General features: G+C 51.6%; 1 protein-coding gene across 1 annotated transcript in view; it reads left to right on the forward strand.

The window, feature by feature from the left end:
* The window catches only part of Acad10 (acyl-CoA dehydrogenase family member 10), a 39,107-nt gene extending 25,975 nt beyond the window's left edge, over window positions 1-13,132 (forward strand). Inside the window, exons 12-22 of the mRNA XM_036172213.1 lie at window positions 922-1,095; window positions 1,986-2,386; window positions 3,381-3,521; window positions 3,962-4,099; window positions 4,196-4,286; window positions 5,965-6,123; window positions 7,274-7,446; window positions 10,603-10,746; window positions 11,549-11,626; window positions 12,069-12,261; window positions 12,460-13,132. Of these exons, the coding sequence (XP_036028106.1) occupies window positions 922-1,095; window positions 1,986-2,386; window positions 3,381-3,521; window positions 3,962-4,099; window positions 4,196-4,286; window positions 5,965-6,123; window positions 7,274-7,446; window positions 10,603-10,746; window positions 11,549-11,626; window positions 12,069-12,239 (1,670 nt within the window). The 3' untranslated portion in view covers window positions 12,240-12,261; window positions 12,460-13,132. The remainder of the gene's footprint in view (window positions 1-921; window positions 1,096-1,985; window positions 2,387-3,380; window positions 3,522-3,961; window positions 4,100-4,195; window positions 4,287-5,964; window positions 6,124-7,273; window positions 7,447-10,602; window positions 10,747-11,548; window positions 11,627-12,068; window positions 12,262-12,459) is intronic.
* Window positions 13,133-14,485: the final 1,353 nt, after the last annotated feature.

Raw genomic sequence — 14,485 nt, forward strand, 5'->3', positions numbered from 1 at the left:
CCTGGGATGTGAGGGTACGAATGGAATGAATCTCCCTTCATCCATAACACATTCTTTTCTTTCCAGTTTTTCTTTTGCCCCGGGGGGTGATCTTGGGCCTCGTGCACGCTAGCTGACACTCTGGCATCAAGCTGTACCTCCAGCTTGCGTCAGCTCTTGCTGATATGCCCTGGCTCAGCTTATGCCTTCCATTCTGGGTATCTTATCTTTGTCTTTTGTTTCTGGGTTGTCTGCCCTGAGACAGGCTCCTGGCACCCCTCCCTCCACTCCCCCCCCCCCCCCCCCCCCCGTGCTGAGATTACAGGCGTGTGTCATCGCACCCAGTCTGTTATTGAAAATATTTTGTTTCAATGACCAAATGACCCAAACCAATGACCATCTAATGTAATGATCTCATTGTTTCCACTTGGTTGTCTGCGTCACCTCCTCTATGACTGTTTGTAATCAAATGTCGGGTAGAGGATGGCATCCATCTGAGAGCTGTGGTCCAGGGGTAATCAGAGGCTACAGTCCTTTATTTACTTTTTTTTTTTTTTTCCGAGACAGGGTTTCTCTGTGTAGCTTTATGCCTTTCCTGGATCTCACTCTGTAGCCCAGGCTGGCCTCAACTCACAAAGATCCACCTGCCTCTGCCTCCCCAGTACTGGGATTACAGGTGTGCGCCACTACTGCCCGGCATCCTTTATTTACTGTTAATTTGGTCGGAAACCTTGAGAGAACAATTTGTAAACTAGGAGCTTCATGCTTGCCCCAGGCAAGCCCCAGGCCATCGGCTAGAGCAAGGAGCCACTCTATTCATAAGCTGCCTCATAGCTATGAAAGCCGTTCAGGAGCATAGTAGCTTTCAGAATCCAGGCTTGCTAGGGGTAGAGGGGGGTGTAGGTACCAACCGCTTAGGGACGGCTCTGTCTCTCATCTCAGGGTTCAGGGACCAGGATGTGACACAGCTGGGTATCCCAGCGGTGGAGGAGTACTTCAGGATGTACTGTCTCCACATGGGCCTCCCGCCCATCGATAACTGGAATTTCTACATGGCCTTCTCGTTTTTCCGTGTGGCGGCAATTCTGCAGGGAGTCTACAAGCGGTCCCTCACAGGTAAGTGTTGGCCAGCCTGATGGTCCCAGGGGCTTGGAGGGGACAGGTTTGGCTAGAATAGTGTAAGGATAACTTTTCTGAACCGTCATAGCAACGTGTACATGTATAGCCCGATGCAGGGCACACACTTGGAATCCCAACACTTGGGAGGTGGGTAGGAGGACGAAGACCTCCAGATCATCCTCAGCTACACGTTAGGGGCTCCAAGAGGCCCCTGTCTCAAAACACAGACAACAGAAACAGAGAAGCAGAGAGAGGGAAATGCCAGGGCACTCTGTGATGCTGGCGCTGTCATCCGGAGAAAATGGTGCCTAGACTGGCCAAGGCGTTTTCTCAGAAGGATCAAGTTGTATCTCTTACTGTCCCCAGGTGCTGCACAGTGATTTGAGGGTGTCACTAAATTAGCTGCTTGTTCTTCTTTTTGTTTGTTTTTTGCTTTCTTGTTTTGTTTTTGTTTGGTTGGGTTTTTTTGTTTGTTTTTTGAGACAGGATTTCTCTGTGTAGCCCTGACTGTCCTGGCTGTTGCTGTAGTCCAGCTTGGCCTCGAACTCAGAGATCCACCTGCCTCTAACTCCTAAGTGCTGGGATTAAAGGTGTGCACCACCAAAGCTTAACTTAGCTTCTTTAGGGAAAAGGAATGGCAAGCAGCAGAGACATCCGACCTCTGATTTCTGGTTCTCAGGGGAACTGACCTCTCCAGACTCAGTTTCCTCGTCCACCAAGTTCAGATTCAGACAGTAGTGCTTGAGAGTACAGGGCCCAGGCCCCGGTGTGGATGGAACAGGCACCGAGCCAGTGGCAGTGGCTGCCCTCAGAATATCGGCTCTGTCACTGCTCGGTCACCAGGAAGGCTGGTTAGGGGTAACCAGTTCTCCTTCCGTTCTGCCTAGGACAGGCAAGCTCAGCAACTGCCAAACAAAGCGGGAAGCTCACCGAGTTCATGGCTGAGCTGGCATGGGACTTTGCCACCAAAGAAGGGTTCCGGGTTTTCAAGGAGATGCCAGCCGCCAAACCACTAGTGAGATCCTACCATGCATGGGCTGGGTCACAGCCCCGGCAGACCCCGACGGGGGTGAGAAGTCACAGTACCCTAGCAGCTGCTTCCCCTGCTCAGGAGGCAAAGGGAGGCCTGATCATCTCTCCAGAGGGCCTCTCCCCTCGGGTCAGAAAGTTGTACGACCGGCTGTTGCAGTTTATGGAACAGAACGTGTACCCCCTGGAGCCAGAGCTGCAGAGACACCAGGCCTCGGCTGACAGGTGGACTCCTTCCCCACTGATAGAAGACCTCAAGGTAAGCAAGCTCATCAACATGGCTGACCCTTACCAGTGAGGGAAGAGTCCAAGGGGGCTGAGTGGCATCGACTTGGTTTCCCGTCACTAGAAAGAGACAGCTGCTGATTAATCAGGTTTTATACTGTCACAGCAAGGTAGTTGTGGTGAGAAAGGAGAATGGTAACGGGCACAGTGCAACTCCTATGATCCCAGCACTTGGGAGGTGGAAGCAGGAGGATGAAATATTCAGGCTGCTAGATGATGGTGGCGCACACCTGTAATCCCAGCATTCAGGGCAGGAGGGTTTCTGTGAGTTCCAGGCTAGCCTGGTCTACAATTGAGTTCCAGGACAGGACAGCCAGAGCTGTTATATAGAGAAAGCCTGTCCTGCCCCCCCCCCCCAAAAAAAAAAGATAATAGATGGTCATGGCTGGAGAGATGGCTCAGACATTAAGAGAACATACTGCTATTGCAGAGGACCCAAGTTCAGTTCCTAGCACCCACATCAGGTGCTCACAAACCACCTGAAACTCCATCTCCAGTGGTTCCAGCACCACACCTCTAGCCTCCATGGGCCCTGCATTCACATGGACACTCACATACACACTTACATCGTTTAGTTTTGCTTTGTTATGTTTTGTTGAGCTAATGTCTCTCTATTCATCCCTGGCTGGCCTGGAATTCAACATGTAGACCAGGCTGGCCTCAAACTCAGGCATCCACATGCCTCTGCCTCCCAAGCACTGGGGTTAAAGATGGGTGGCATCAGTCCTGTATAAATTTTTATCTTTAATATATATATATTTTTTTTTTGGTTTTTTGAGACAGGGTTTCTCCATGTAGTTTTGGTGCCTGTCCTGGATCTCGCTCTGTAGCCCAGGCTAGCCTTGAACTCACAGAGATCTGCCTGCCTCTGCCTCCCGAGTGCTGGGATTAAAGGCATACGCCACTGCCTGGCAAATATACATTTTTTTTTAAAAAAAAGATTGTATCTCTCCTTTTTCCCCTGACAGGAGAAAGCCAAGGCTGAAGGGCTTTGGAACCTTTTCCTACCTTTGGAGACAGATCCTGAGAAAAAATATGGAGCTGGGCTGACTAACGTGGAGTACGCACATCTGTGTGAAGTAATGGGCATGTCCCTATATGCTTCTGAGGTACAGTCCCCAGTCCCCTCAGTGTGTGAGAACATGTCCCCCACATGGCCAGCTGCCCGTGTGGAAAGTCAGATCTAGGGATACCATATGTATGGGTCAGGTACTTGACCCATATGACCTGAGCATCGTATGAGAAAGGAAGGCGGGCAACAAGCAGCTGACTTCAGCCTGCACAAGTGGTCGGCTCAGCGGGGGAACCACCCAGGGGTGTGGGCTGTGGGGGCTTCTAGCCCTTGGCTCCAGGGTCCTCTGCTTCAAAGAAGTGATCCATGGGAGGGTTCAGGGCATCTGAGATTTGACTCCAGGCGTGTATGATCCTTCTCTGGGGAGAGGAAGGACTTTTATGAGATGTGAGGGTGTCAATGATGTGGAAGGGGTCCAGCCCTGCCTCTTCCAGGAGGTTGAAGATGTGGGGCCACCCATGCATTTCTCCTCCTCAGATATTTAATTGTTCTGCCCCGGATACGGGCAACATGGAGCTCCTGGTGCGGTATGGCACCGAGGAGCAGAAGGCCCGCTGGCTGGTGCCACTGCTGGAAGGCAGGATCCGCTCCTGCTTCGCCATGACTGAGCCCCAGGTACTGTGTTCACGCCTCTGGAGGGGCCCCAGCTGGGCTCCGCCCCTGCGGAGTGTAGGTCCACGGGGACTCTAACCAGAACGTGCTCCTGCGCAGGTGGCCTCGTCAGACGCCTCCAATATTGAGGCTTCCATCAGAGAAGAAGGTGGCTCCTACGTCATAAATGGTCACAAGTGGTGGATCTCAGGTACATGACCCGGAATATAGTTTTCAGTTCTTCAGTCTGTGTGGACGAGCAGCCCTCTCTGAAGTCCTGTAGGAGTCGCGGGCGGGGTACATTGTGTTGTGGGACCTCGGGGCATCACCAGATGACCACACCCGTGGCCATACTCCTGCAGGCAGCTCTCTATACCCCACCCTGCCAGCCTCTTTCAGCTGGGAGTCTTACTGGTGGCTTCCCACTGCTCTGAGGTCACATGTATCTCAGGGGCTTCCAAGCGCCTCTCTGTCCCTCAGCTCACAGAGTGCGCTTGTACTTCCCATCAGGCAGGGCTGGTGACCCCATCCCATTTCACAGGAGGAGACTAGGACTCGGGATGACCAGTCACTTACCTAAGGCTGTAGTACCAATCCAGCAGGTAGAGAACAGGCCTCAGAGTTTGCTTGACTCCAGCCCTGTGTATAAAGCTGTCCTTTCTAGCACCTGTGGGGATCAGTGGGGCAGGCTGTGGGGGGGAAGCAGCAGTTTGTAGAAGAATCTTTTTTTTTTTTCTGTCAATGAGAAATTTGCATGCATGGGTGTGTGTGAGAGTGTGTGTGTGTGTGTGTGTGTGTGTGTGTGTGTGTGTGTGTGTGTGTGTGTGTGTGTGTGTGTAAGAGAGAGAGATACAGACAGACACACACACACATACACACACAGAAGGTATCGTGTAGCCTGTGCTGACCTCAGACTTGCTATGTAGCTGAGGCTAGCCCATCCTCATGCCTCCCACAAAGCACAGCAGCAGCCCGCTGGAGCACCGATCTGCCTTGGAGTCTTAAGCAGTTTCCCGCAGCAGACACCAGATGGAAGCTTGGGAGCCTGAAGTTAGTTGTCTTCTGGGTGTTCCCAGGAATGCCACTGTCCTGGGCCTAACAACCCCCAGCGTCCACTAGAGGGTGCACTGTCTTCAAAGCCTTTTGCAGCCGGGTCTGTCCTGGCTGCTTTACCTTGGATGAACTTGTGAGCTGTCTGTCTGGTAGTAGACATCTTATCACGTAACCCACTTCCCCAGCTGGACCTCAGCATGCTAGAGGAAGCCCTTATAGCAGCCACCTTGGCTCTTCTTTCTGTTTTTTCAAATCAAACATGATGGTTTAAAAAAAATTTTTTTTTCATGGGGCTGGAGAGAGAGGGCTCAGCAGTTAAGGGCATTTGATTCCCAGCACCTACATGGTGCCTCACAACCATCCGTGACTCTAGTTCCAGAGGATCTGGCTCCCTCTTCTGGTTTCTTTGGGCACTGCACACACATGATGCACATTGCATGCAGACAAAATGTTCATAGTTAAAACATTGCTCTTAGGCCAGGCGGTGGTGGCACACGCCTTTAATCACAGCACCTGGGAGGCAGAGCCAGGCAGATCTCTGTGAGTTTGAGGCCAGCCTGGGCTACAGAATAAGTTCCAGGACAGGACCAAAACTACACAGAGAAATCCTGTCTCGAAAAACACAAACAAACAAACAAACACATTGCTCTTATGGTGCTGGATTCCAGTCTCAATGTGATAAGTTCTGTCTGGGCTGGAGCCTACACTTGCTTCTCTGATTATGTGGGCCTATCAGGGTCCTAGCTTTGCCTTTGACAGGCCAGGGCTTCCTGTGGTTAGAGGCTCCATGGTCCTGGCATCCGCTGATAGAATGCGTCTCTCTCCTCTCCTGGCAGGCATCCTGGATCCACGCTGCAAACTCTGTGTGTTTATGGGAAAAACAGACCCACAGGCCCCGAGGCACCAGCAGCAGTCCATGGTCTTGGTTCCCATGGACACTCCAGGAATCAATGTCATCCGGCCTTTGTCAGTGTATGGACTGGAGGATGCTCCAGGTTAGATCTCCCAGGGTCAGTCACTCTGAGTATGGTTCTAGTCTATGGGCAGCAGTTTTGGGGAGCCTGAGTTCTGTTCAGAATTTTCCGTATACTGAGGCGTTAGTAATATTTATATATACCAAGGGTGGTACCAGCCATTTGTTTCCTAACGAGCACGAACTGCCCGGCAGACTGCCTGCGTGTGTTTATGCTTGCCTTTCCTCTTGTAATCTCAGAAGATAAGCAGGAGTCCTTGAGACGAGACAGGCAGACAGAGGCGCCAGAGCAGCAGGCTTGGCGTTAGGGCCTTGTGCAGGTCACAGCCCCAGTCCAGTCCCTCACTTATGTGGGGAGTGGGCCTTTTCTACAGACAGCATTCATGCCCTCACTTCCGGCATCCCCAGAGGACTGATGCATTGTTCCTCATCTAGAGGTTCTGGCCTGCATCATATTTTCACCACAAGGCCTGAAACGTGGCTCAGTGGGTACTTCCACCAAGCCTGATGACCTGAGTTCAGTCCTTGTGACCTACATGGTAAAAGAAGAGAGTTGACTCTGCTATTTGTCCTAAAACTGTAAATAATTTGTGGCCAGTGAGATGACTCAGTAGGTAAAGGTGCTTGCTGCCAAGCCCAACAACATGAGTTCAATCCCCAGGACCTACATGGTAGAAGAGACCTGACTTCCTGCAGGTTGTTTTCTGACCTCCCCAAATTCACTGTGCATATGTGCAGACACACACACACACACACACACACACACACACACACACACACTCAGCAGTAAAATTTAATGTACAAAACTTTTAAATGAAATGGCAGAAACTGAGCAGTGGTTGCACATGCCTTTAATCTCAGCAGGCAGATCTCTGAGTTCAAGGCCAGTATGGTCTACAGAGTGAGTTCTAGGACAGCCAGGGCTACACAGAGAAACCCTGACTTGAAAAACCACATGGAATGGCAGAATAACTTGTTTTTGCTGAAGACAGCAATTCTCTTCCCTTGTTTCTGTCTGTCCATTTGTCCGAGTCATCCCCCACCTCTCCACCCCTGTCCTCTCCTTAACTGTGACACATTTAGAAGGCTAAGGTCTGGGAATAGTACCAGCACTAGCCCTAACTGAAGCGAGGAATAAACACATCCAAGGAAAATGCATTTTGGTCTTTCAGGGGGCCATGGTGAAGTACATTTCAAGGACGTGCGTGTGCCCAAGGAGAACATAGTTCTGGGCCCTGGTCGAGGCTTTGAGATCGCGCAGGGCAGGCTGGGGCCTGGCCGGATCCATCACTGCATGAGGCTGATTGGGTATTCGGAGAGGGCCCTGGCGCTCATGAAGACACGCGTAAGTCCCCTAATTCCTACAGTGTCTCACAGCCACTGTTGCTGGCTAGGGAACTTCAAACTCTGGTACCCTTCTGAATGATGATATTCAGGATGATATTCATGCCCAGGATCTGTGATCTGTACTTTGCACCTTCTCTACTTGGCCACAGATGACTTCCAGACTGGAATGGCCATCTCTCTTTCCAAGTGGCCAGAAGCCAAGGCCAACCTTTATGGTAGCTGAGGGTGAGGTACCAACACCCACAGGATCATGGGTAGCCAAGAGCTGTCTGTGCTCCCAGCACATGGTTAAAACTCGGACCCCAGGGAGATCCTGAGTTGCCTGTTTGTGCCTGTGGAGACACACAGCACCTGACCCTATGCACATCACCCTCCTTGTCCAGTGTGTCCAGAACATATAATCTGAGCCAGCATGGGATCTTATTTCCAGCAATTCTAGTCCGTGAAGGCTGAGGCAGAAGGATTGCTGCAACTTCCAGACTAGCCTAGAATCCATAACAAGACACTGCCTCAAACAACAGAAGTCGTTTGCCGTGGGCCCCTTAACAGCTAGAGGCCCACTAGTACGTCAGGGCAGCAGAGTGAGGTCTGCAGGAGGCAAGGGGGGCAGTTTGGTCAGCATGACTAAGTAGCTGCCGTTGGTTCCAACTTCATGAGTCTGACCCCCACATGATTTATTTTAGGTCTCTTGAAGCACAGGATAATTTGGTGAAAACTTATTCTTGCGATGATTAACTCGATCCCATGTGCACAGCAAAGCATATATAAGTCTCTTTGAGAAACAAAGTAAACTCAATATAGAATGGGGAGGGACTACATTGAAACTCTGTAAAGTCCCCACGACACCCTCTGTAAAGTTGGGTTCTGCAGATTGACAGTGAAAGACAAGCTAATGGTCTGGGGGAGGATCTGTTAAGATCTGGTGTGGTCTCCAGCCACAAAGATAGCACAAGTCACCAGACTATTTACCAAACCTCTCATAGTTCAGGTTCTCATACAGCCCATGCTGGCCTGGAACTCTCCATGTAGGCAAAGATGACCTTGGTGGGACTCAAGTGGACCACACCATGTTTGGTTGGAAAGTAGTTTCTTAGTATAGAGATGCACTCATGGTGCCCCTAAATTACATGTTTTTGTTTTTTTGTTTGTTTGTTTGTTTTTGTTTTTAATTTTTTTTTTTGAACTAAGGATCAAACCCAGGGCCTTGCACTTGCTAGGCAAGTGCTCTACCACTGTGCTAAATCCCCAACCCAAATTACATGTTTTAAAAGCAGACTACAAGGGGCAAGCGAAATGGCGCACACCTCGAATCCCAGCACTCTGTAGAGAGAGGCAGGTGAATCTCTGAGTTCAAGGCCAGTGTAGTCCATATAGCTAGTTCCAGGACAGCTGGGAGAGACCCTGTCTCACGTGAACACTATATGGACTATGACTGTGTTTTCATGGGGAGAGGGAGAACAGTGAGCTGGCCAGCAGGTATAGTATCTACTATCAAGAGTGTTGATGATCTCACTTTTTTTTTTTTAAATGTGAATTGGTGTTTTGCCTGCATGTGTGTCTGTGTGAGGGTGTTGGGTCCCCTGGAACTGGAGTTACAGACAGTTATGAGCTGCCATGTGGGTGCTGGGAATTGAACCCTGGTCCTCTGGAAAAGTAGTCAGTGCTCTTAACTGCTGAGCCATCTCTCCAGCCCCGATGATCTCACTTTTATCTTAGGACCCACATAGTGGAATAAAAGACCCAACTCCTCCATGCTGTCCTCTGGCCACACCCACAAAATATATAATAAAACTTTAAAACTGTATGTATGTATTTATATGCATGCAGAACATATGGAAGGACAAATACCAACCATCGGTTTTGAGGTGGGCTTGCTGTGCTATCCAGATTGGTCTCAAGCTCCTAGGCTCCAACAGCCTGCCTACCTCACCCTCCCAAACAGCTCACTCTATAGACAACACTGTGCCCTGCCGACAGCCACCTGATGTCACTATAGAAAATTAGATGGTGGGATAACATGTATTTTTTCTCTCTTTTGTATGGAAATTGATAGAAGAGCCACAAGATAAATTATTTGTGTAACAGTTACTTTCCCGAGGATAGATAAATAAACACATGAAAGAATGCCTTGATAGCCCTTTCCATCTAAGATGGCCCTCCAGGGTGTGAGGCTGGCCGTTGTCAGCAGGTGGCGACCTGCCCCTTGGTGAGGCTCCCACAGTCCCAGCTGCCCTCCTGGGTACTGCCTTGGTCAGAAGCAGCTCAGGGCCTTCCCTCTTCCCAGACTCATACCCAGAGGTTCAGTAAAGGGTTTCTCAGAAGTAATCTGACCACCAAGAGATGGTGGCTCAGTGTGGTGTGTATTAAAAGTGGCTCTCACCTCAAAAGAAAGTGATTTCAGAGCCATGTGTGAGTGACCATTGTCCAGGAATACAGATTTAGATGACCTCAGATTCCATGTTGCAGTGTGCTGAGTTTTACCAAGTTTCCTTTTTGTCTTGTCTTGAGACAGGGTCTCACTGTGTAGCTCCCAGCCCAGTCTCCACCCCACTCCCAGAACTCCCAGAGACCCACCTGCCTCTCTCTGGGATTAAGGGTGTACGCTATCATGCCCAGCATCCTGAAATTTGTATAGGAACAGAACAGAAAGTCATAAAACATTTGCAGACAGTTGATGGCGCATCAGGCAGGTGAGTCCTAACACAGGTGGGGACATCTCTGCTGGAGGTCTCCGGGACCATCTAATGACATCCTTAGCTTTGGGGCCAGTGGAGGTAGACATCTTCGCATTCCAGAAGGACTTCCCTTAGTCACAAGGATGTTAATTCACACAGCAGTGGGCAATCCAAGGCTATTGAGGCACGAAGGTAGCCCAAGATTCCTGGCTCTGGACCTGCAACATTGCAAGCTCCCCGGGGTCACTGAAGCTGTGTCCAGTCCATTTGCCTTTGTAGGACGTTCCGTGCAGGCGTGGCATCTGTGATGAGCATTAGTGCCTATACTCAGAACCCTGCTGCCAGTCAGCAGGCAGGCAGCTCCTGCTTCTGCCCTCTCCCCTCCCGTGTGCCCTGCTCTTCTGCGGGTCCCCTGCGCCCGAGCCTCCCAGGGCCACTCTAGGCCCAGCTCCTCAGTCTTGTCTCTCTGGCGCCTGTAGGTGATGTCCCGCACAGCCTTCGGGAAGCCCCTTGTGGAGCAGGGCACCATCCTGGCAGACATTGCCCGGTCACGTGTGGACATCGAGCAGGCACGGCTGCTGGTGCTGAAAGCCGCCCACCTCATGGATGTGGCGGGAAACAAGGTGGGAAGCCTCACAGGTGACAGATGTCACGGCAGGGTGACACAGGAATCAGCCCTTCTCTCCCTGTCTGGCTCTTGGACGCTGATAACTGCTACTGTTTGTTCTCTTGAGCTCTGGTCATCTGTTCCAGTCCAGACAAGGCCCAGCAAGAGGGGAACTGCCACTTTACCAACTGTCCTTCTGGCTTGAGAAAGGGAGGTCTGGTGGCTCTGTACTCCCGTGGCGTATCTGTGGCGGGAGGTAGATGAGGGAAGAGAGAGCCGGGGAGGAGGGACGTCACAGGCCTTGTCCAAATGAAGCATCAGCCAACGGAGGGTCTTCTTCCCAGAGCGCCATTACTCATCACCTGTCATGGGTAGGCGTGGTGCATGCTGACTGCCGTGTTATTTGGCTTCCCATGCAGGGGCCCTGCACCCAGCCAAGAGCCGCAGTGACACGGGTTGGGTCAGGAGCATAGGTCCTGGTTCTTTGATGCTCTTGTTGCTGGAGGCTTGAGATGCCTCAGTCAGTGGCCAGCCCCGAGGTCATCCTCTCTGGCTTTGGTCCACTGTTGCCTGTCGCTGTCGCTGGACACAGCTGTTTTGTGTCTGTGGTGGTAGGAATCAAAGCCAGTGCCTTGTGCTTGCCAGGTGGGTGCTGTCAACGGGCAGTTGCTGAGGCCTCTGGACCTGGCCGTGGCCTAGAATGCAGTACCCGCCATTCCCCTCTTGCAGAACTGAGCTGCGTCCACCCTGACGGTCACTTTGGCTTTATGTGCTTTTAGCATGTTGTCCTGTTTTTCTAACCCTACCTTCTCCTGCAGGCTGCAGCTTTAGAGATTGCCATGATCAAAATGGTGGCCCCATCCATGGCCTATCAAGTCATTGACCGTGCTGTTCAGGTGAGCCACCCTGGACCGTCTTGCACTGTGCCCGCCACTTCGCTTTTCAAACCAAGCTTGTTTGAAACCAAACCTCCCTCCTTCCCCAGCCCAATTCAGTAAGTACCTCACCCAGAGCATTCTGCTTGCAAGTGACAGGCCTCAGGCTCAGGGGAGCCCTGTTGCTGCTTAGATCCAATGTCCTCACTCTGTGGGGTGCCTCCTTCCACATCCTGATGCCTGGTCCCCCACAGAACTTTCTCAATAGCAGAAACAACCTTGAAGAACAGCCTTGGTGACTCAGGCATCCAAAGGGTTGCAGTGTGGCCCCATGTGAAGTCTGGAACTCACAGGTGTTACAGGGGGCCCCCTGGGGAGACAGCTGTCACCAGCTGTTCTGAGCAGGATGTCACATTCAGAACTCACCCAGGCCTTCCTCTCCTTCCTACCATGTGTCTGCTAGGCCTTCGGAGCAGCGGGCCTGAGCAGCGACTACCCTCTGGCTCAGTTCTTTGCCTGGGCCCGAGCCCTGCGCTTCGCTGATGGCCCAGACGAGGTACACCGGCTGACCGTGGCTAAGATGGAAATGAAGAATCCCGGCAGGCTACAGGCACCAGCAGCGCCCAGAGTGTAGATTCTGTGCTTGGAAAGGCCAGGTATGTGTGGTTCCTGCGTCACATCCAGCACCTCAGTCTGGGGACATGCTGACTGAGCCTTCTGGGGTCCCAGAGAAGGCATTTCTGGATAGGTTGTGAGTTTGTGTTTTAGGCGTAGAGGAAGGGCACTTGGGTCCAGGCCTGGGGAGCTGGTCTTGAGTTCCTCAGAGTTGACCTGTGGCTCCCCTACTTTTGTAGGCTGTAGGAATCTGGACACCGGTGTGCCCGTTTCTCTCTAGAGGCGATGGGGTTCCTTCTCAGGCCTTCTAGGAAAGCTGAGGGCACGGACCACAGCAGATGGGAACTCCTGGGAACTGGAATGAAGCCACTCTGTGCCCACATCATGGAATACCGACTCAGATGCCCTGTTAGGAAGGGGCTGTTGGGACACACAGTCTGTGGACCTCCTGTGTCACGCGAAGAACATGGGAACAAAGGCTCCCACAGCCCCTGTGACTCAGATGCCCATGGCTTCCTCACACCTATACCGCTTCCCCTGCACCAGCCCCATATGCCAGGGCCCCTTGGGTCATGGATTCCATGGCTCCTGATTCTCCCAATGTCTTCACTCCCCCTCACCACCAGTTCCCTACCGTGCTCCCGAAAACCTCACCAGAGGACCTGTGCCAGCCTAGTGAGGTCCTGATTAACTGCCACACTCTGCTACCTGTCAGCAGTCATGGTGGGCCATGGGGGAAGGCCGACAAGATGCTGCTGAGATCAGAAGAGTAATGTGTCCTCCCTGAGGGTCAGGGGATGGTCACCTTGGCAAGGTCTGAGGTCTTACAGAAACAGGGCCCCATGAGACCAGAAAAATGAAGCCGGGGCTGGAGAGACAGCTCAGAGGTTAAGAGCATTGGCTGTTCTTCCAGAGGTCCTGAGTTCAATTCCCAGCAACCACTGTGCCTCACAACCATCTATAATGCGGTCTGGTGCCCTCTCCTGGCATGCAGGCAGAACACTGTATACATAATAAACAAATAAACATTAAAAAACAAAAATATGAAGCCATTGCTGTGAGAACTCGGCTTTAAGATGCAGCCACAGCCCCCTCTCTGGGCAGCAAGCTGGGCCGGCACCATCACATGCTGTACTGTAGACTTGACCTCGGGGTACCTGCTTGCCCCTAATGGACTTGATGCCGCAGCCTGGGCCATGCACTACAGAGTGCCCAGTCACCACAGGCTCCTGACTGGGTTCCTCGGGTGTGCTGGGAACACGGGTGCCACCACACCTGAGGAACAGTTACTGATGGACAATTGATGAAGTGCCCACCGATCACTGTTGGCATAGTGCCAGAACACCGGCAGATCCCTGCACCCCGAGTCCCACTTCCGTTTCAGGCCTGAGGGGAAAAGGGGCTCGTAAACAGCAAGTGGTCAGGACGTGGCATGATCATGTGGCCCTAAGAATGTCCCTCGTGCCTCCTGAGGTTAACCTTGCTCTATTGCACGCCAACGCATGACCCCACATCTCCCTCAGATTCGCTGCTTCAAGGCCTGGATACACCGGCATGTGTAAGCAATGGTCTTAACCACTGAGCTATCTGCACAGATCCCAATGTGGGTTCGTAAAAGACCCTGCCAAGGCCAGGGAGGAGGCGAGGCCGGGAAAATGCTTGTTGCACAGGCATGGGCTCCTGGGTTTATGTTCCCAAACCCGCATGGGAAAGCTGAGTGCGTGGCACATACTTGTGATCACCGGGAGGGCAGCGACGGGAGGGTCACTGTGGCTCACCGACCGACCGACCGACCAGCCCTGCCTGCTTGCTCAGTTCTAGCCCCCAAAATCTCAAAAATCAAGATGGCCTGGTCCTGAAGAATTACACCACAGGTTGTCCTCTGGCCTCCAGAGACACACAAGAAACACACACACACACACACACACACACACAGAGTAAATGACTTTTTTTTAAAAAAAAAAAAAAGATTTGTTTGTTATGTATACAGAGTTCATTCTGCCTGTATAAGGAGGCACTGGATTTCATTACAGATGGTTGTGAGCCACCATGTGGGTGCTGGGAATTGAACTCAGAATCTCTGGAAGAGCAGCCAGTGCTCTTAATCTCTTGAGCCATCTCTCCAGCTCCTGTTAATGACTTTTTATTCTTCAAAGTTGTGGGGGTTTGAATTAAAGTTATGGGAGTATGTAATGAATTTGTGATGTGGGCATGAGAACATGCGATGTTGGTTTTTCTTGACTTTATTTTTGATGTGTGAGGGTG

The sequence above is a fragment of the Onychomys torridus genome, chromosome 22 (genome assembly GCF_903995425.1).
Source record: "Onychomys torridus chromosome 22, mOncTor1.1, whole genome shotgun sequence".
Classification (NCBI taxonomy): Eukaryota; Metazoa; Chordata; class Mammalia; order Rodentia; family Cricetidae; genus Onychomys; species Onychomys torridus.